At 32.3% G+C, this 23508-nt stretch overlaps 2 protein-coding genes across 4 annotated transcripts; both read right to left on the reverse strand.

The window, feature by feature from the left end:
* Positions 1-312: 312 nt before the first annotated feature.
* On the reverse strand, positions 313-10655 carry LOC109812390 (putative sulfate transporter 4.2). The gene is made up of 17 exons (XM_020376339.3): positions 10214-10655; positions 10054-10102; positions 9380-9581; positions 8834-9002; positions 6502-6567; positions 6312-6419; positions 5647-5754; positions 5492-5557; positions 5239-5299; positions 4913-5040; positions 4082-4123; positions 3478-3594; positions 3110-3161; positions 2055-2193; positions 1891-1979; positions 917-993; positions 313-812 (listed from the first exon to the last, which is right to left on the reverse strand). Exons 1-17 carry the CDS (start codon positions 10523-10525, stop codon positions 501-503), a joined length of 2097 nt encoding a protein of 698 aa, XP_020231928.1. The 5' UTR covers positions 10526-10655; the 3' UTR covers positions 313-500.
* An 8280-nt stretch (positions 10656-18935) lies between these two features.
* Positions 18936-22914, reverse strand: MTP11 (Cation efflux family protein). 3 transcript variants are annotated; one of them, XM_020376357.3, is made up of 6 exons: positions 22603-22914; positions 21483-21592; positions 21143-21388; positions 20784-20864; positions 20419-20652; positions 18936-19693 (listed from the first exon to the last, which is right to left on the reverse strand). In XM_020376357.3, exons 1-6 carry the CDS (start codon positions 22772-22774, stop codon positions 19346-19348), a joined length of 1191 nt encoding a protein of 396 aa, XP_020231946.1. In that variant the 5' UTR covers positions 22775-22914; the 3' UTR covers positions 18936-19345. The 3 variants fall into 3 exon arrangements, with proteins under 3 accessions (XP_020231946.1, XP_082929286.1, XP_020231947.1); XM_083073160.1 differs by lacking the exon at positions 22603-22914 and adding an exon at positions 22283-22322; XM_020376358.3 differs by lacking the exon at positions 22603-22914 and adding an exon at positions 22079-22136.
* Positions 22915-23508: the final 594 nt, after the last annotated feature.

Consider the following 23508-nt stretch of genomic DNA (forward strand, 5'->3'; position numbering starts at 1 on the left):
AGTTTTAGGTTCAAATCTTATTAGTGATATTATAATTCTTATTGAATGTAAAAAAAAAAAAAAAAAGAATGATGCTGGACTCGTAGGAATTGATACTTGTCTTCTATACAAATTTGATTAAGATGCTAGAGAAAGCGTCTATGAAAAAAAATGGGATGCTGTATCAAGTATTATAAGCTATTTGAATTGATTGTTAAAGATATATAAGTTGTGTAGATTATTTAATAAATGAATAAATGTACACGTGAGTATATATTATCTAAGGGCATATAAGCTGATTGGATTACTTACTATGCATGGATGAAACTAGAGTTACACAATAAAATCCATTCTTAAAAATTCATCTAGTACATTTTACAACAATCGACCAATCGAATATTACACATTATTTTTAAACACTGGCTTGATTACACCGGGTTTAACCTACTCATTGGATTTTCTTTTTTTTTGTTGAAAGAATGACTAAATACATTTTTCTACTATACGATACAAATCAGACTTCAACGTTCTTTTGGCAACAATGGCTCCAATTGGGAATCTCTGTCCCTGGGGAGTGGAGGCCTGCCATTACCAGACTCCAAGTCAGTAATCGAAAGGTTCTCCCCTCTCTCTTTAAATAACCGCGATAAGAAACCTGGTTTGTCTTCTGATTGTGAACTGTTTGATCCAACTTTCAAGCTTTGAACATGCTGCAAGCAAACTTGAACAGCGTCATGTACTCTCACAAAGTACCATTCTTTGCCTATCAACTCCACCAGACCCGATTTTGACAAGGTACGCAGAACTTCTGGGCTTGGATTGGATATTGCAATCTGCAAGAAGAATAAGCTCAAGTTGGTTGATGAGAACACTGTAAATCTGTAGTGATAATTTCAAGAATTTTAACAGTCGTTAAAAGTTCACAATCTCATTCTACCTGAATATCCCGTAATTTGTACTCCTGATACAAATCTTTCAAAGCCTGAACAGCACTGGAATCTATATAGGTCACAGCTGCATTCATAACCATATGCTTAGATTAGAATAAAGAGGCAGAATTATCATCAATATCCCTTTCATAGATTCGGTATGAGCAACTATAGTGGAAAACAGCATTTACAAATTTAACTGCTATGTTTTCATGCAATTCAGTGTCCGAGGGGACTTAAAAGTAGCAATTCAAAATACCACAACTTCATATGCATAGGATAATAGAAGAATTCATAATTTAGCATGATCGTAGTACTATTAATCTAATTAACGATATATGTAGACTAGAGAGTAGAGACAGTATAATATAACTTATTTAGAACCATTCCTTGGGTATCAATATTATCACAAAAACCAATGACGTGATTAAAGAGATTGTGACCATTGTTTGAACTTTGAAGCAATGGAACTACTAGAAATTCCAGCAGCCATGGAGATAATGAGAACCTGATGAGCAGGAATCCTTGTCATGGCCAAAACTCATTTCAAGGTATTGATGGGAAGTTGAGAACAAACAGAATACAACCGGTAAGGACTACCAAAATAGTAGCCAAATAGTGTTCATTTTAGACAAGATGGCTCAAGAAGAAAAGTTCTTTATTGTCAGAAGAAAAGCATTTCTATGCTTGTATCTAAGCACTACAAAAGATGGCTTAAGATCATTTTAGACAGGACAAATTTCTAGGTGCTCTTTAACTAGAAAACTCACCAAATGGGATAAGGATAAGGCTATTGTTGTTGCTATCTTTAACTAGGAAAATATTTTCAATAATGATAACATTAAGACTGAGAATACAGAGAAAAAGAAAAGGCTTCAAGGAACAAGATCTCAACATGCTCAGAAATATGCTAGCTCAAATAGTGCCTGAAGATGAATAATACAACAGATGCTTCTTTGTACACAGGACAAGCAAGACTTACGTGCCATCTCTAGAATCACAAAATAAATTCTCTCAACCTCAGGTCCACGGCTTTTAGAACTATCAACATGAACTTCATATTCACGCAACCTGATATAGAACTCTAAATGAATTAGACCACACAATTGATAGGAAAAATGCCAATTACAACTGATTTTTCATTACCTGTCCTTTATGTAACTTGTGTTTGCAAAATAAATTGGAGCATCGACGCGAACAATTACAATTCCATTGTATGTATATGCTTCAGGATACTGTTTAACATTTCTATAAACAGTTGTCCCGGGCAAACGACCCAAAACAGCTGCAGTGCAGACCAAACAATAATATCAGCATACTAACGTATCTTATACAATATTAGCATGCAGAGTTAAATTACATACTCAAATCAAATCTAGAAAAATACAAAAGGACTAATGTTATATCAGATGCAAGATTGAATTCTTCATTTTTTATTAGTTGTATTAAACTTGAAAGGCATACAATTTATATCTTAAAAAACAATAGGCATGCATGAAAGCTTATTTAAAAAACGGAATTCAAATAACTTCAGAAGTTCTGTCCTCCGAAATACACACCTCATCACATTTGATTAAAATATTAACCAATGAATTAATATAACAAGTGATGTAATTCAAATTGTGAATTATCAAACTAATTTTTGAATTGTGAAGCATAATTTGTATTGAATCTTAAGATTTAGAGACAATGAAAAATAACTTCATATATCTTAATAATTGTAAACTAATAATATATAACAATAACTTAACCATAAGTTTCATTAAAAAATTATTAGTTATATTCGAGTTTGTGAAGCCTTTATATTTTGGCAAAATGGAAACAGGACAATGAAACACTCAATTCCTTATCATTAAACAACTTAAAGCTTATATGACTTTTCAATTTCTTTCATGAGAATTGAAGAAAGAAAAATAAATAATGAATAGTTGAATCTTGTGATTCATATCAATGATATGAAATTGCACCAATTCATTCATGTATCGTATTCATAAGATTAAAAGACAATTAAGATTCATCCTATGATATGATAGCCAGTTGAGTTGCATCGAATTGTTCGATTCAAATTGTGAAGGTTCAAATTAATGTATCCTATGACATGATTCTTTGATATTCATGCAAGGTTCAAATTCATACATATGATATGCATGTGGAAAGAACAAGAACATACACAATTTTTTAACCTAGACAAATCAACTTACCGATATGTGGATTGGCTGACTCATGAATGACAAAAGCAAGTGAAACCCCAACCTACAGATTCAAGACCCTTGTAAAGTGAGAAATGTGATTATCTTAGTTATATTTGAATGAATCCAATATCTTCAGAAATGATTATATAACCATTTCTTCTCCTCTCTGAATGAAAGAAAAGACAATGAAAGACTAAAGTTTTAGCCAGCAAACATGATTCCACAATGAATATGCATAACCAGATACAGATTTCAGCCTTACTAAGTATATGTATCAAAATATGAAGATTTTCTAACAAAAAAAGAGTGAAATTATTTTTTTGCAATTATAAGGCATCCATTAGTTAACAACATAACGAATTTCACTCTGTACTCACCCCAACAAGGACACCAATCTCAATACCAAGGAACAATGTTGTAATGCTGGTAATGGTCCAAAGAAGAAAATCTTTCTTATCTACACGCCACAGAAAAATGGCCTCCTCATAATCTACCTGAAAAATCATGCCAACAATTAAGAATGAATGCTTAGTTGACAAACAAAATAACCATCCAAAATGATATAGCAGCTAAACAGAAATTTTCTACAATAGACCATTGCTTGAATTAATAAATTATAAAATTAATTGGTAAGACATCAAGATATTTGATATATAACTATTATTGAAACACCAAGTTGTACATAATATGAATTGACACTAACTAAATAAACACATCTATACAATGGATTAGAGTTGACAACGAAACCAAACTAATGTATGTCATCAATATCGAAGACTATCTCATGACTGTCTGAACAAGGATAGAGACAAACTCAACGCACTCTATTTTAGCATTATATTTCCCATTTTCTACTACATAAAACTAGTAATGCCACCTCTTCCTCTCTTTTTCTATATCAAATAAAAATATCACTTCTAACTTCCCATGGATGTTGAACGAGAAATTAAACCCTAAGCATAAATTAAGGGGAATTCTTACCAAGCCAATGACAGCAGAGATCACAATGGCAGCAAGAGCACACTGGATTATAGTAGCCAAAAAATCCATAATCAGTATTCCAGAAAAGAATGTGCATCTCTTAAAATTGGAGTGACACAGCAAGAATAAAGTTAACAAATAAAAAATGGCAGAAGGAAAAGGAAAAGAAGGGCCCTTCTTGAAAAGAAAGTGTTTTTCCAATAAAAAAAAATATGCTTCAAGAATTTTTAATAATTGTATTTTAAAACAAAAAAGCAAAACTTTCAAAAATCAGTTTTAGTACTAGTAAATTGCTAAAAGCAAGTTGTATCTATTGAGAAGTCCCACATTGCTTGCCTCAATTCTCCGAGTGCGGTTTATATATCTATTGGGTAATTTTACTTGATCTCAATTGGTTTTAAGATGAAATTTAACATGGTATTAGAGTCAAGAATCCATTTGTTTGGTTTGCCTATTCTGGTAAGTCTCGCCTAGTTTGGCAAGCATATGTGGATGGGGGGTGTTAGAAAATTCCACATCGCCTACTTCAATTCTTTGAGACTTTGAGTGCAATTTATATATCTGTTGGAGTCTACTAGTATCATAGCATCAACTTCTTTAAAACTTAAACAATTAAACCCAAAATTTAAATAATTTTGGAAGCCATAATGCCAATACGCCATATCCATTTCATTCTTGATGTTATGGATTGAAGAATACCGGTAAATGTCATCTGTGAATTGTGTTAGATGGAAGAAGAACTTCTATTGGTGAAATTTCAGTCCAAAAAGACAACCCTAGTAAAAGCATTTTCAAACATTGCATATGACCTATAAAGGCTTGAAAACAAACCTGGGGTATGTACTCAAACAATGGTGTTAGAAACAAAAGTGCACACGTAATTATAATTCCTGAAACAATTCCAGATACTCCAGATTTTGCACCACTTTCATGATTTACAGCTGACCTTGAAAAGGATCCTGCATTGCTCATTCAAAATAAATGAAAAATCTTTTAATACACACACACACATATATATATATACACACATTTAAAAATAAGTTTTCTTTCATGTAAAATCATAATCTTGAAATCAATTGAGGCTTTGAAACCAAAAACTAAGTAGTCAACTATAAAATAATGACCCCTTATTTTTTAGAGTCCAAAATAATACTTACCTGTAGTGGGGTATGCTGAAAAGAATGAACCAAGAACATTGGAAACACCAAGACCAAACAACTGTCCAAAAGTATCAGGAATATTAGTTATGAAATATTTCTTTTTCTCTATAACTACAATCAAACCTTACAGCTACTTCTTTAGAAAGTGAATTAGCTCCCAATTAGATTTGTGCACAAACATTTAGGAGGGGATCCTGACACGTCTCCAATAATATGTTGGAGCGGTAAATATATTTGGAAAGTAACAAACCTCTTGGTTTGAATCCAACTCGTACCCATTCTTCGCTGCTAATGCCTTGGCAATTCCCACAGATTCCTGTAGTTTAAAAATTAATGTAATTGGAAAATAAAATTCTTAATATATTATTTTATTTAAACACAAATAGGATACAAAGGAGATCTTACCAATATTGCCACACCAGTTATGAGAAGAGCAGTTGGAATTAAGGACTGTGCATACTCAAAAGCTTTTGGCACAGAAAAATTTGGTAGGCCTTGAGGTATATCTCCCACCTAATTAATAACCAGTAATATTTGTCAGTTTGTTAATTTTTATCAGCTTCATCATGTCAGTGAGTTACTGACCTTAATCATACATAGTTCTCATTTACAAAGGAATATTCATACATGACAATAACACGAGAAAGAAAACAAGAATACTGACATGCATGTAAGACATTCAAATGAGAGAACAAGACATTCTCCAATAATATAAAACAAACAAATTAACATAACTATTATGTATCAATATTACATTCTTAACTAGGTAAATTAAACCAACACAATCAACTTGTTTTTGGTTAATGTTTCTCCAAGACCACAGATGTCATAAATTAAGAATATCCTTTTTATTTCTGTTTTTAACAAAATTTTATGCACAATTATAGATGCATAAAAACAAAATGTTTTAATAATGCACATAATAATCAAGTCTAGTTAATGGTATCCACAAGCAACTTCATTCCTCATTTATTACTTTTGTAGCTTTGCCCATATTCATATTACTATTACCATGTAGGAAATTCTATATTACGAAGCCTTAAAGCTCATGATATATATTCGATACTCACCAAAGAAATTGATGATGGATGAAATATTTTTGAAAAAATTGTTCCAAGAACTACTGCTGTAAGAGGACCTGCAGCTCTCATGAATCGCAAGTACTTCCTCGATTTTCCCTGGTTGTATAACAACAATATAATGAGTAGGATGTCAATATGTAAGATAAGTATTTCACCAACATCAGAGATAGATTCTTACCAGGTGTTTCATAACAAGTAGTATTGCAAGCATAATGCATCCCATCAAAAAAGGGGGCCATGAAAACTATAAATAGAAAAAATTCATCTGTTAAAGAAGGGGTTTGATAACTGAAAACACCAGAATGACTTTGGAAAAAAATAGATAAATTAACATAGATGGTGATTTTGAAGTATTAATGAATAATAATGGGTCCATTGCAGGCTGAAGTTCAGAATGGAATCTTGATTCAAAACAAGATACATATATTAATTTTGCTTGTCGTGTGTTAAAATTTTGCACCCCGTAACAAAATTTTCTGCCCTGGTCCCTGCCTAGGACACTCCCTAAGACGTATAATTTATTCTAAAATATTTCAGAGCAAGTAGAGGCAGCAATAAAACGAGAACTTATTCATGTTTTACTACCTTAGGATGTGTTATAGATATTCTGAATATATTACAGATATTGTGGATACATATATTATGGCTATTATCCTCACTATCAATTAGAGATATGATTAGATTAGTTTCCATAATATTAGAGATTAGTATCTTTATCATTTATTGTATTCACTCTATAAATAAGATTAGTATGTGTACAACAATACACACAATTCCTGAATCACAACATGGTATCTAGAGCTTAGGTTTTTTCTTTTAGAATATATTTTTCTCTCTTCTTGCAAAGGCCCTTGCTGCCACCTCCGGCTGCCGCCGGCCGCCGCGCCGGCGGCTACCGCCTCTGATCGCTGCGCCGCCGACCACCGCTTCCGGTCGCCCACTCTGACCGCCGTCAGCCGCTGCACCGGCGGTTACCACCTCGGGTCGTCGCATCGCTGACCGCCGCCTCCGGTTGCTACTTCTGAATGCAGCCTCCAGTCGTCGTGCCGCCAGTTGCCGCGCCGCCGACCGTCGCCTCTGGTCGCTGCCTTCAGTTGTCGCCTCCAACCGCCACCTTGGGTCGTCACACCGCCGCCACTGGTCGCTTCCTGTCGCCGCCTCCAACTGCCGCTTTCGATTGCCACCTCTGACTGCCACTTCCGGTCGCCAACTCTGACTGCCACCTCTGATCATTGCCTCCGGTCGCTGACTCTGACCGCCGCTTCTGGTTGCCAACTCCGACCATCGCTTCCGGTCGCCACCTACAACCGCTTCCAGTCGCTGACTTCGACCGTCGCTTCAGGTGGCCGTCGCCTCTGATCGCCGCTTTTGGTCGCTGCCTCCCATTGTCGCCTCTGACCGCTGCCTCCCATTGTCGCCTCTGACCGCTGCCTCCAGCTGCCTCCGGTGACCAGTTAGCAGATATGTTCACAAAATCGCTTAAAGGACCTCGGATTGATTACATTTGTAACAAGCTTGGTGCATATGATATATATGCTCCAGCAGGGGAGTGTTACAGATATTCTGAATATATTACAGATATTGTAGATACATATATTATGGCTATTATCCTCACTATCAATTAGGGATATGATTAGATTAGTTTCTATAATATTAGAGATTAGTATCTCTATCATTTATTTTATTCACTCTATAAATAAGATTGGTATGTGTACAACAATACACACAATTCCTGAATCACAACAGGATGTTTATGTTCATATTATTTTGAATTTTTGTACCCTCCAATGCAAGGGTAAATTGTATGTTTATTTGAGGATTTGAAGGGTACTTTGATTACCCCTCTTGAGTTGTTTTGCAATTTCATTTTAATAAATATGGTTTTATTTTAACATCTTAATGATTTCACAAAGAGATGAATGGTTGTTTGGAAATACCCTTTAGGTTGTTACAAGTTACATACACGACTGAGGTCATTTTGAATGCTCATGATGCATTTATTTAGATTCAATGTTCAATCAAGTTTTCCAGCAAAATACTATCCTTTTGGTGGTATGCTGCAACCAAATTCTAGGTGTGAGCTTGATGCTAAATAAACCTAAAATGTTATTGTTAAGCTTAATTTATTTTTCCTCTTCTCAAATTTATTCTCAATTATTTATTACAAACCTAATTTATTTTGAAAGAATTAAACATCCAACTGTTAAAAGTCCTCATCCTTGTGATGATTGGTCCAAGAACTCATCAAACTCAATTCCAATTTGGCAGGTGCTGTTCATCACACCTAAAACAGCATGGCTTTATAAACTGTCCATTTTCACCTACAAAACCTGACTAAAGTCGAACTCAATTCTAATTTGTTTGGTTCCCTAAACCATTTAGTTATCAGTAGCTTCTATAAGTAATAGATGAAGTACAATTTAAGTTTTATCATAAAACTTGCTAGATGACCATAACACCTAGCTAAAGAAATTCCATTGAATAATTCAAATTCCAAATGAAATGCATACCTTATCTGCACCAGCTATTATACTCTTAACCACCGGAATGATCTTGCTACTTTTGTCTATATCATACCCCAAGAAGTATTTCGCTTGAGATAAACCGATGACAATAGCTGAAGAAGTTGTAAAGCCAGAAATCACTGAATGGCTAATGAAACGAAGCAGCCACCCAAGCCTGAAATAACCAAAAGACAAGTACATCCTTAAAAAAAACTTTCATAAAAAATCCAGGTTGTGAGTTCTTAGCCTGTGGAATTATAAAACTGCTACAGGAGTCCAATCTCTCTTCTCTGTATAAAGCAGTCATCTAGCTGAAGCCACTAAAACTATGATGGCATTACCACAACCATGTCTATTGGTGCATCAAAATAATCATTTCATCGCTTGTACGTATATAGATGTGTGAATGCAGAAGAGAAAGTAGAATTATATATTTAGTTAGAGTACATGCCCGAAAGAGAAGGAACAAAGAAGGGGAATTTTATTCATGGATTCCTAGCCAAGTTAAGAAGCTACACCTATATTATCGAAAATAGGGAATGGTGAAAATACCTCAAGATTCCCATTATGCACTCCATTATCCCAACCATAAGGGACAGTAATATTGCCAGCTGTGTGTATAATTCACTGGATGAATCAACTATGCTACCTAGCACATTAGAGACCAAGAGAGAAACCAATGCCACCGGGCCTACTGCAAGCTGGCGAGAAGACCCAAATATAGCATATACAAATATCGGCACAAAAGCAGAGTCTTCCTTGCAAAGAGAATAACATCAATAACCAGGTATTATATATAATCTCAGGACATAAAAGATTGATAACACAAAAATAACATAAAAAGGTACAAAATATAGTTAGAAACAAACACACAACCGATGAGAGCAAAAGGCTAAAATTCCATCGATATCAATACGGCAAGAACAGCACTGTTGCTTAGAAGTTAGAACAATGAGAGATAAGACTCTTAAGAATAAAACTGCTAGAATTTCTCCAATTCTCAAAAAATGTTACACCAAACTTTACTCTTCAAAATTTTCAAGGCTACAGTATGCAAATTCGGTTCCATAAGAAAAATCAAACGCTAACTCAAATCATATCACTATATCAGGGAAAAGGAAAGAACTATAATATTATATTCTGAAGACATTTAAACATGGAGCTACGCTTAACTACATACACAATCCAGAAAATTCATCAAGAGCGCGGTAGTTCAGAAATCTTACAGAGTCCATATATCGGTTGAAGTCCAGCCAATTTCGCATACGACATCGACTGCGTCAACAATTAACAAGAATATTTTAAAACTAAACAGACGATTAAGCGAATTTTCAAAACCTGAGAAACCGAAAATTCGTTAAACGGAAAACGAGCGTAACGGATTACCTGAGGAACGAGCATGACGCCGACGGTGATTCCGGCCATGAGATCGACCTGCAAATACTCGCGCCATTTGTATGTGCGAATCCAACGGACGCACGGAAGGCAGAACTCGATCCATTCGAGCCACGTCATTCGCCGGAGCCTCGCGGCCCAGCGCGCGAAGGCTTCAGTCGGCGTGGGCGAGGAGGACGTGGCGGTCGGGTGCTGCAGGGGGATGATCCTGACGGGACGGGCGGCGGTGACCGACGACGGCATGGAGGAGCTGGCGGCGGCGGAGAGGTCGGAGAAACTTGGCGATGCGTAGCTTATCTCCATGCGCACCGCCGGCGCATTATATATGGTCAGAGCATGGACTAGTAGTGGCGCATGGTTTAAAAATCGTGTGCGAATGCGATGGTTGTGTAGGATTGACGAAGCGAATCATCGTAGGAAATGGGACCCACCGCGAATCTTCATTTAATAAACAAGATTTATAGTTATAAGCAACTAAGCATACAACATATATATGCTTTTCAAAAATACAAAATTAAAACATGGTGCTACGACCAAATATTTACCGTTAAAAATGTCACTAATCTTTATTAAACTACATAAAATGAGTATTTTTTTATCAATATAATTTATTTAATTGAGATTCTAATATCAGCAACTTAATAAAAAAAATACAACTAACTTCCACTCGTATTAATTAATTTTGATTTCATAAATCATAAATACTCTTATGATTTACTTTCTTTCCTTTTGTTGTTGTTGTTTTTTTTTTAAAAAAAAATTCATGGTATCTTATATTACAGTTATTTAATTCTGTCCCTAATTATAAGTATAACAGAACAAATTATCAAGATAAAAAAGTAATTAAATTATTTATTTTAATTAATTATGCCATACATTTTAATTGTATTTTTAAGATATATTTATTTTAAGTAATTGTTATATTTAAGACTGGTTATAAATGAATGTATAGAATGAAAATAACAATTAATTAAGGATTTTAAAAGTATTTATTTTTAAATAACTTTAACAATCAATTATTGTTTATAATTAATATCAAAGAAAAAATAAATTTATTGCTTATAATTAAAATAAAAAATGATATTTGATTAATATAATTTAATTAAGCTTTAAATTTAATTATATTAAATACTTTTAAAAAAATTATCATCATAATAATTTATTTAATTAAAAACTTACAATAAAAGTATATATATATATATATACACTAATATATAAAGGTGACTTAATAACCACCTTATTCTCCATATTTTATTGATCATTGTATCTTTTTATTTTAAAAAATAATATTTTTTTTATCAAACTTAAGAACTTTAAAGTAATAGACTAATCATAACAATAATTAAACTAACATATTTTATTAATTTTTTTTTTTTAATAGAGACACGAAGTGTCTTAACTCTACTAGTATATATAAAGGGTTTAAATTACATTTGTGTAATTTTTACCAACTATTACATTATTTAATAAATTTTAATTAAATATAACTTTTTAAGACTTATTATTAAATGTGAATAATTTTAACAAAATTTGATATAAAAATAAAATTTGATAATAATATTATAATTTAATTATTGGATCAACAAAAATTATATTTAATTAAAGATTATTAAATAATATAATAATTAGTAAAAGTTATATGTTTAAATTTTTTATATAAATAAATACTTCATATCTCTATATATTGTTTTTGAAAAAAATTGGAAAATTGTTTTTTGGTTAAATTTAGGATAATAATATCTAATGAAAAATAGAAATAAAAAAGAAAGGTTACGAAAATTCATCCCATTTATAACAGGGACAAGAATAGTGTGTTTTTTTTCTGTGGAAGTGGACTTGTACGATTTTTTCTTAATAAAAAAGGAATTTCGAATAAGTAAAGAAGAGACGTGGGAAAACTTCACTCTCAGTTTTTTTTTCTTCTTTGATATAACACGCCAATCCGTATGCAGCCATTTTTTGTTGAAAATTTTACTTCTCTGCTAAGGCATTAATTTGATTTGTTTAATTTCTACCAAACAGAAGGAACAATTTAACTTCCATGTTCCATCACACATTAAGAAAAAGTCTCTTATATGATAAGGATAACGATAATTCTATACAATGCGCCACGTCATGCTTTTACATAAAATTTGTTTAGCTGAATTTTATAAAATTTATTTTAAATATAAATAATTTTGTTTCAATTATATGTATTGCTCAACGTGAATAACATTATTCTAATTTAATAAATGATTTTAAATAATTAAATTATCTTAAATTAATTTGAATTTTTTTATATATAATTTAAAAGATATAAATTTTTAATCTAACCGTTAAATTTATAAAATTTATATTTAATATAAAATTATTGAATAATATAATATTTAATAAAAATTAAATAATATAATATTTAATAAAAATTACGATATTATTATAATCTTTTATATATATATATATATATATGCAAAGAATGAAAGATTGAGTTACATGTGTCAGGTTTTTGGTAAAAGCAATGACATTCCAATTATTATAAAATGGAGTATGATGTAATGCAAGTACTTAAGCATTATTTGTGGCGGAAGTTTCAATCGAAGGATGTTTGAAAACAGTTTGAATTATTGACATGAAACTAGACGTGTTTTCGGGCACATTCAAAATTCGAGAAGCAAGACAAGACCAATATGTTATATCAGTATATATTATCTTATGTACTGTATAAAATATTTCCAGATACTTTACAGATAGTTAATTTAATTAGTAATATCATGAATCAACAGCTTCCAAGTTCCAACATAATTAATAAAAAACTAATTTTCTTAAACTGGTTAGAGTTCAATTTTGTATCCTATGAATATTTATGTAGAGAAGACTTTATTAAGTACACATAATTAATTTGTATATTTTTATATCTTTTAAATTATTGGCATTGTGCATGAAGAAATGATTAATATAGTAGGTAATTTTTTAAGTTATTACGACCGTAAATTTTCCAACTCTGTCAATTTAACTTCAAAAAATATTTTTATCTAATAGTTTGTTTTCTTTTTTATTTCAAAACTTTTAGTAATTGTAGCTTAAAAATATAAGGAACATGCATTCCAATGTTAGAAAAATATTAATTAATAATCGTAACAATATTTAAAAAAAATATGTTTATAAATATTATTTTAATTTAATTTTATCAGTTGTTCTGGAAGTTTTTATATATATATATACACTTTTACGTAATTATATTCATTTTCATATAATTTATTTTTGTTAATTATAATTAACTAATAATTCAAAACCTTTAAGAGTGTCTTTCTATATTTATTTAAATTATAAATTATCTTGTATAAATCACAATTAATTCCTTTAGTTAAGTACAGTATTAAAATAAAAAAAATGTACTATAAAATAATTTTTTAATATTATAAGAACAAATTAAAAAAATAATAAATAATATAAGTATATTTAAGGAAAAATAGTAAGTTTAAAAAAATGTAAAATATAATTTAAGAGCTTAGGGTTTAAGATTTAGAATTTAAGATAAAATAATAAATAATTAAATAATTAAAGTTTAAATTAGAGAGAGAAACTCAGATTTTTCTTCCCTTCTTCTTTCTAAATTCTTTTAATTTATGCATAAATTAATTTTAACATATATTATTTATATATAACTTATTTCATTTCAAAGTGTTTATAAAAAAAGTTTATTTAGGCATTATAATAATATTTGTAGATATTTTACTCATAAGTATTATTTCAAATTTCTGGACAATTGATATATATAATTGCGAAAAATTGATGGTTAAACAACTTTAAAAAATAAATGAATTTATTAACAAAAATATTATTAGTGTAAAATAAAACAATAATCATAAGAACAATAATTGATTTGATATCATAAGAATCGGCTAACAAATTGTAACTTAATTCACCGAATATAGTGCTTAAATTTATAAATCTTTTAACATCAAATAAAAATAAATATTCAATAACTATTTCAACTATTTATTTAATCCTTAATAATACACGTAGATTCTAAAGCTTTTAGTGATATATTTTAAAATATATGATCAAAGAATGTAAGGTTCCCACATTAAGAAAATAAGGAATAAAAATTAATCAAGAAACTATATAACAACTTATGAATTAGAAGAAAAATAAATAAAAATCCTTAAACTAGGGACCAAATTAAAAAACCATTTTTACGTATGACAATATGAGATTTATTTTATTTTCTTTCCTCTTTTAACACTAGTCAAACTGATAAATATGCAAATTAACTGGTACACTGGATTATTACAATTTTATATAATAATATTATCTTACTCATCGTTCATAATCATATACATGTTATCTAATAGTACATAATGTGACATCAATATTTTACTAACAAAAAATATGATAAAATATGGCAATATTGCAGGTAATATCATTTCCCATCCCCAGGTAGAAGAAACATGACCAAGTTTTGTCCTACGAGGCACCACACAATGTTACAAAAAGCCCAAAGGGTGTGTAGTTTATAAAGGTTTCTGTCGCAATCATTCAATCAAAGATAGCACACCTCAATTGTCATACACACATAATTAGGTATGTAAGTTGAGACCTACCTCTTCCCAGTTCCCACACTACATTTAAGTTGTTTCATTGTTCAATCATGCATGTCTTAGCATTTTGTTTTAAGTTACTATCAAAAGCAAAATAAACACCAGTGTCCAATAAGGATGCTTTTATTCATGTCTTTTTTCCTAGGTTAACATTTTATTTATTTTATTCATAAGAGTTGAATTCAATATAATGAAATTTACTCCAACTCATGTACATATAAGTTATTTTTCAATTTATTTTATAAACTATTTCAAAGGATACATATAAGTTATTTTTCAATTTGCAGATACATTTTTAGTCATTTTGCCTAATATAGTTATAATTATAATAAAAAAATAGTAAATATTAAAATATTAAAAAAAAGAAAAGAAAAGGAAACATAGATCCTTTAATTTGAAATAGTCTTTTTTATTTGCTGAGTGGGTGGGTGGATGGAGGTGTAACAAGTTTGCACGTTTACAGCCTCTCTCTGACTACCCCACGGCATCATGTGCCAATTCATTGCAAGATAATATTGTTGCCAACATCGGATGACAAACTTTTTATGTGTCCTAAAAATTTAAGTTATACTAATTCTTGATTTTTCAGACAATATACAAGGTCTCACCCAGGAATGGAAACTGGCATGATGGGAGCGGATAGTAATTTTCTGTCATATGCCTTTTATATACGATTATTTGTAGATATTTATTAAAATGTAACGTTTTAAATAAAAATTAGTAAGAAATAAAACTATTTTTTTAACATATATTTTATACTAAAAATAAATAATTGTGACATATATTTATAAAGAAATTAAATCAAATTATTTTTATATATAATTAAAAGTATTTTTAATATTAAAGTGTGAATTCTCAAAACATTTGAAATTTTTCAACAAAAAAAAAACTTATTCCATTAAAATTCTTCATTAAAACACACTTTAAAACAACGGATTGCACCCGGGGACAACATAATTTGTTTGTCAACTCCATTAAAATTTTCCTAATTTTCACAAGATTTGACTCAATTTGAACTACTTGTTATCAACTTCTCCATCACAACTTGAACTATTTGTTCCTCCCCAATTTCTTCCCCATTATTGTCTAATAACTCAAACATTTGCATTCTATCCTTTATCACATCACTAGAATTGGTAGAATTTTTTTATAAAAAAAAAAGTCATACTTGGACTATAAACTATAAAAAATTTGAGTAACCTTCCTTTCTTATCCATCAAACCATACACTTCAAGGTGCATCTTGATTACTCACATTCTCTATTATATTTTTCTAGACTTTTTTTTTATATTGTCAACCACTTTCTTAAAAAAAAAAAAACTCATATCATGATAAGTAGGAGGTTTCAAACCCTTACCATATTCTCCAACAATCTTTAACATTTGAGAAAATGAAATCACTCCTTACTATAACATTGATAGTTTTGTGAAGTTTAATTTAATTATATGAGTGATCGCATGATTTGTGTTGTTTAGTTGTTAGTTATGGTTTAGGGACACTCAGGTCCAAGCACTTTCAAAGTTAAGTTGGCCTCTGGAATAATTGAGTTAGAGATAGGTTGGTTCAACTTCAGGAAGGATATATAAAACTTTTTAAGATGTAAATCTCATAAGTTTATGTTTTAAGAAACTTTAGAGAGAAGCTAGTGAGAAGTTCTCTAAAACTTGAGTGAATCTTCTTCGTTTTCCTTTACTAAAACCCTTATCTTCTCCCCCCTTGTAGGTGAACAATCTTGCTGAGTTAAAGATTTAAAACTTGCAGAGTCAAGAATCTTGAGTTTTAGAACATGCAAAATTCTTTTCTTCTCTTCGATGCAGATTGTCAAGAGGTAAGGGAAGCTTGATGTTTTAAATGATCCTTGTTGTATGGTGATTTTTATTTATTAGAATCACTAGATTTATAGCTATTATTGTTTGAAATCCATGTCTGATGAATTATGAAGTTTAGATGTTCTTGAAGTTGCTTATGAAGAGTAGATGATGATTCTTATTAATCTTTAGTTTCATGTTGTTTTTGGTGTTGTTTATGAACTCTATATGATGTAGATGCGATGTATATATAGTTGCATGTGAATTTTGGCTAAGTTTCAAGTGGTTGAGGCCAGAATTGAGTTTTGCATAAGTGTAGAGTTGATGTCACATCAAACGTGCCTTTATAGGGTTGGATGTGATTTCAACCAAAGGGTTTTATCATGTTCACATTAGGCACAATATTGGTGGTGCCGAACATGAGGAAAGAGAACCGTCTCTACTTGGATCCACGTTAAGTACTGGAGGAGTGGTGCCAGATATGAATCAAGTAGAAGTCCTCTATTTGATTGGGGTTGGGTGTGAGTTCTTGCCATGTTAGGCACGAGAGAGTGGGAGACTCTCTGCCTCAATCACACCAAGCACAAGTAGTTTGGTGCCAGGCATGGGCGAGATAAGGAGTTCCTTTGTCTCAATGGCTCATGTGCGAGTTGCATGATGAAAACTTGTTTTAAGTTGTCTTAGAGTTACATGATGACGAATAAGTTGTGTGGATGATGATGTATGATAATGAATCTGTATGTTATAAATTGATACATGATTAATGATGTTTATACTGTGAAGGTGGGAGATGGTATATGATTAAGTTGTAAATTTGTGTGTTGTTTTAAGTTGCGTAAGTTGTTAAAATGTTGGACATGTAATGAAGATTCATGTGTTTGTTAAGTATAAAGTTGAAGACTTAGTCCTTAACCAAGTATTGAAAGAAAATAGTATTTGAAGACTAGTCGATGGACTAATCCAATAGGTGACTTAGTGTTGTAAACTAATGTCATGATAGACTCATACTCAAGTTGTTTTACCCTAACAGTAGTACTAGACTTCTTAGTTTAAGTGATAAAATTTGAGAAATCAAATTAAGTTGTTAAACAAGTTCTCTAAGAGACCTTATAACTGACCCGATTGAGATAGGTTACATGTGGTTCAATAGAGTCTAACCACTTAAACCGTTTACCTTTATTGTAAGAGATTTTTTTAATTGATATGTGTGATAACACATTAGTTGTTTATTGTTACTTACGTTGAATATGTTGTTAAGCTAAAGTTGATGAGTTGTATTATGTTATAAGTCGATTATATTATGCTTGATGAAAAGTTTGAGGTTACAAGATGAAGTGATTGAAATTGGTTAACTAATTTAAGTTATTACTTAATGCATTGTTGACTGTTGTATGTTGATTTTTTTCATAAATTTATCATTTTTTTTCTTGTATTACATTAATCATATTTGATATAAGAACAAGATTTAATTAACTAAATGTCAAAGTTGTCTAAGTGATGAGTCATATTAATGGTGACTCATTTTGCTACGACTACTCTATTATAATTAGATCTTGTGTAGTCATTTACTTAGCAAATATAACTTTTTATATACTTTAAAATATTGTGTATGTAAATTGTATGCATACATGTTATGTTATGTTTTTTTTCCCTTTCCTACCTTACAAATATATTGAAGTACATGTTAACATCAAGATAATTAAATGTTTTTTTTTTCTCGTTACATTAAGATTGAATTATAGTAAATACAAAACTTGCTTGATTGTTAGACTTACAAAATTATAAGATACTACATTACCATAAATACATCTGCCAGTTCTTCATATATCTACACACCTCACTCATTGTCTTTCATATGACAAATTTTGATTTCTCATCCTTTCCTATGCTACTTCCCAACAATCACAACTATTTTCTTGTTTCTTCTTTTCTTTAGTTTCCAATAATTTGACAAATGTTCTTAACATCCAGAACTCTTGCACATGTACTCACATTTATCTTTGTTCATCTTTGTTCAAGCATGATGATGTTTCATCCTTGCAATTCAACCCCAAAAAGATTGTGAACAAAACTTACATTTCGCTTTAAGTTTATTTGGGGGAACACTGTCACAGCATTGTCCTGTAATATCAGTCCCCTTTTTTGCTTTACTCATTCTTCAATAAGGCCCACACTTTCATTTCATCGTCATGTAATATCCAGACAAACAATTCACCTTGTGCCTCACATCATTGGTACACTAAATCGTTTTATATATTATGAATCATATCAAAATACATGCAATACTAACTAGTATGTTATCAACTAAATTAACCAACTTCCTCAATCTTGATGAATTAGGTAATGGATCTTATAAAAAGAAATTATATTTGCACATGTTAGAAACAACAAAACCAGCACACAACACCTTAAATCCTTAATTAAGGTAGAAATAGTGCACTGTACAAAAACAAATAATACAACTGGAAAGGGTAACAACAAGATTCTACTTCTCCCAAATGGAGCCTGGAGGGTCTTGCCTGATAAGCCTATTGTGATAGTGATATACATTTAAAATATTCGTAGGATGCCAGAAAGTTGGAATTGAAGCTAGGGGCGGACGAATATAGCTAGCAACTTCTCAGTGACTTGCACTAAGTTCAGATTCTCAACATTCAGAAATGGTTCACATTTACAACTGACGAGTTATGAAAGTGCAAATGAAGAAAGCAAGAAGGCATTGTTTTTCCTTACTGCTGCTAAGTGTGTGCTTGAGCATGCTCAGGTTTGTGACTGTACTCGTAATCAAGATGAACAAAAGCACGCTCAATCTCTGGCAAAAGTTCAAGCTTCTCTTGCAATGATTCCCCAATATCATGAGCCTCTTGTAAGGGCATATCTGCTGGCAGGACAATATCAACCTCAACAAAGTAGTGAGACCCAAATGTGTATGCCCGAACGGTATCAATGTGCCTCACAGCCTTGTGGTGGTTCCAGCATAGGTATGTAAGTTTCTGAAGATACTCTGGTGCTGCCGATCTTCCAACCAGGGAATTCACATTTTCCAACACTGTCATCGACCATGTGCGAATGGTATACAAAGCCAGCTGTAGGAGACATAAGTAAAGCAAGTAAAAATTAAAAAGACCAAGTATAAACTGGTGGTGAGTTAGATATACAAATATCAATAAGAAATTCTTTCCAGCAATAGGATGTGCTCAAAAGAACCATCGATGATTCCCTAAAATCTTAATAGACCAGAATACGACATATCAAACCATCATAATATGCACAAAGTTCAAGGACAGGTGGCAGGTAAGGGACGGAGCCAGGATTTCAATACTGGGGGGCCGAGAATAAATTCCAAAGTGATACCACATAGCAGGCCGTACCAGAAGTCCAAAAGTTGAATAAAAAAATAAATTTGGGTTATTCATTTAATTATACATATGAGTTTATATTAAAAATAGGGGGTGCCATATAGTAATATATATGTATATAAAAAAAAATTAAAATTGTTGGGGGGGCCGTGGCACCCGTAGGTCCCCCCTTGGCTCCGTCCTTGGCAGGTACTATGATAAGCTAATTAGAAAGTCACAAACATTTGACATTTGCTTTAATGCAATGAGAGATTTCATCTTAAGTAATCTGAGATCTCGATTCTTTTAAATAATTGGAGCATATGGCAGAGGCTGAAATGCAGATGGCCACGTTGTTGATGAAATAGACTAATCAACTGTAAATTCACGGAAATTTAAATAACATATATATTCTTTTCTAGGGCTATGAATAGCATATCAAAATCTTTAACAAAAGGAAAGTATTCACATACAATGATAGCACCAACAGGATCCATCCAATCATCAACATAATTTGCCAAAAGTGCAGCAATAAGGCCGATGACATTAGTGATCACATCAAAAAAGTGATCCTGGGCATAGGCTTTGATAATCTCATTAGTAAAAGAGCGGCAATAAACCATCAGCAGGAATTTCACCAAAGTCACTGAAAGCATAATACCCACGACCCAACGCTCTTGTTCCCTGGTCAAGTTGAATGCATTTTCCTGGAAATGTCATTTCAAAAACATTAAAGATATCTAAAAATAAAAGATATCCAGGAACTAAATGAGAAATTATCATTCTATCAGTTTAGGTGTCAACTTTGCCTCTAGAAATAATGCAAAAATCAACTTACAGATGATATTAATGTGCGGACAGATTCCAAGATTATTTGCAGTCCCAGTGTAGCCATAACAGAGGCAAAAACAAGAATTCCCTGCAACAAAATTTGAATTTAAAATTTCTGTACCAAGATTGTCATAATTACTCATTAGTCCAATAACTATTTTGATAATGAACTTTCACTTTATAGTTTATGCTTTATCTGTGGAACACAAGTATATACACAACCAAATTGTATGTTAAGTAGTTTTCTATCTTGATATTTAAGTTTAATTAGATTACTAATTCCTAAGAGCCATTGAGATCATTTAGAAAGAACAGATGATGATGATTGGGATGATTTCAAACAGGATATTAAAAAAGAGAACTGACCAATGGTTGCATACGTTTCTTCCCTATAGGGTACTGATATGGGTTTGGTGTTTGCATGGAAAATGCAGTGAACCATAGGATGAATCCAGAAAGGAGGTCAAGAAGTGAGTCTAAAGTGGATGCAATGATGGCTAGGGAACCACTTTTGATTGATGCATAAACTTTGGCAACAAAAAGAACCATGTTTGCGAAGTTTGACAATCTGATGGCAAACGTCTCACTCCTTGCTAACTTGTCTCGCTCCTCCTGCCAACAGCAATGGATATTCAGCCACAGCATTTATTCGACGATATATCAATCTTAAATCTGGGAAGCATAAAGGAGAAAATGAAAAAGAAACCTTTGACATTCCAGGAATAAAACCACGCTCTGCTAAGGCATCCATTTCAGTAAAGCCCTCGAGCACTTCAACCTGCTGCTGATAGTACTCCGCAATATTATCTTCTTGACCTGAAGAAATACATAACATAAAAGAAAAATAAAACAAGATCCATGAAGTTTCCATTCAATTTAGTAGCAAAGATGCCAGCACTCAAAAAGCATACCATTGAAAAACAGCTAACCTCCCGTGATAAAAGAAAAATAAAAAGATAGCGATTCATAGTTATTCTTTAAATTCCCATGGTCATAGATATAGGACAAGTTAACTTCAATTTAGTGAACTACACAAAATTAACAAAAAGCTTCAAAACCCAGAAAACATACAAAATTACAAATAAAGTTGCAGCAGAAACAGGCAGGCTAACATACAAACAAGCAAGACAAAAGTTTCAGCAAGAGCATGGATTCAAACAACCCATTTATAGAAATAAAGCAAAAGTCCAAACGCACTCAGTTCAAATGCAAAATCTAAGCACCAAATTCGTGAAACTTCTTCCACTAAAAACACACAAACCCAAAATGAAAAAACAAATAAGCTTAGTCCAAAAGCTTTGCCTCTAGTCTCTAGAGCCTGAAAATGCAAAACCCTATAGTGCATCTTCCAACTTCCCCCAAACAATACCCAATACACCAAAACCCCACCCCAACTGCTACAAAGCTACCGCATCATATACTTATATCTAACCCACCTCCAAATTCCATCACACATTAACAAACCCGGTCTTAGAAAAGGAACAAAACATGGCATGGCATACTCACACTGGATGAAATCCACTAATAGCATCTTTAAGAAAACAAAAGCATCATTTGGACTTCAAATGAAAAGACGACAAATATAAAGAGGGGAAAAAACTAAAAAAACACACCAAAACAGAAAAATTCTATCAGCACTGAAACCGCAATTAAACCAGAACCACAAGTGTAAAGCAAATTGCAGATTCCCATTCCATGAAAAAATAGTGAAAATCTCTGTCTACTTTAATTTTATTTTTTCTTTCTAAAACAAAGCATATTCTAAAAATTAAAAATAATGAAAAATGTGAAAAATAAATAAAACGAAGATGCGATTGTAGTGTTACCTAGAACGCCATAACAGTCATGGAGTCCGCGAGGGGGTTTCACTTGCTTCTCCGTGTGCTTCGAAGAAAGCTGAAACCCGTCGAAGTTCAGCCGCCACGACCGGTCGCCATTGCTCGAATCCGACAGCAGCGAGAGCTGCTCCTCGCCGCGAAGCTCCACCGGCTCCACCATTTTCCGGTCGCTGGAGAGCTTGGCCAAAACGGCGCCGTTTTGCGTAAGCGAAAGAACGGAAGCTGAACCGAAGAAAGTAGTTGTGGTTGATGCTAGTTATAGCAAGCAACAGCCGTAGAAGATTTTTGAACCGTGAAAGTGGGATTCATTGCAAAATAAATATAATAAATAAATAAATAATGGGTGAGATCTGAGAGCGCGTGAAACACGCGGAAAGCGTTTTGTACAGGGGAGACACGTGTCGCGGTTTTGTTGGAGCGTGTCGCGTCGCGCGTGGGTGGATTTTGTGGGGCTCACACGTGGACGGTTGAGATTCGATGACCGAAAGATTGCTTTGATGTGGCTGCTGTACAGGAGCCGCATGAATCTGAACCGGTGGGGCCCGGGTTGCTTTGAGACCGGTTTAGGCATTCAGATATGTCCGGGAAATGCTAATGTGTCGTCACGTCTGAACATTGTTAACCCAAGCATGTGGTTCAGAGGTACGAATTGATTCACACTTAAGTAAGATTAGGAGTTTAAATCTTACTTTATATATGCAGTTACGTTAAATTTTGGGGTCAGTTATCCCATCCTTTGAGGTATCTCCAACCTAGCGAGAAAATTAGTACTGAAAAGTGCTGTAAATGTAAGACCTTTTTTTTAACAATTTATTATTTTCATAAAAGGTTGAATTCATGATTTAGCACATAATTTTTTTTAGGCTTTGATTGGATTTGAGGATGGAAAAGAGA

The sequence above is a fragment of the Cajanus cajan genome, chromosome 4 (assembly GCF_000230855.2).
Source record: "Cajanus cajan strain Asha chromosome 4, NIPB_CcT2T_4, whole genome shotgun sequence".
NCBI classification, from domain to species: domain Eukaryota; kingdom Viridiplantae; phylum Streptophyta; class Magnoliopsida; order Fabales; family Fabaceae; genus Cajanus; species Cajanus cajan.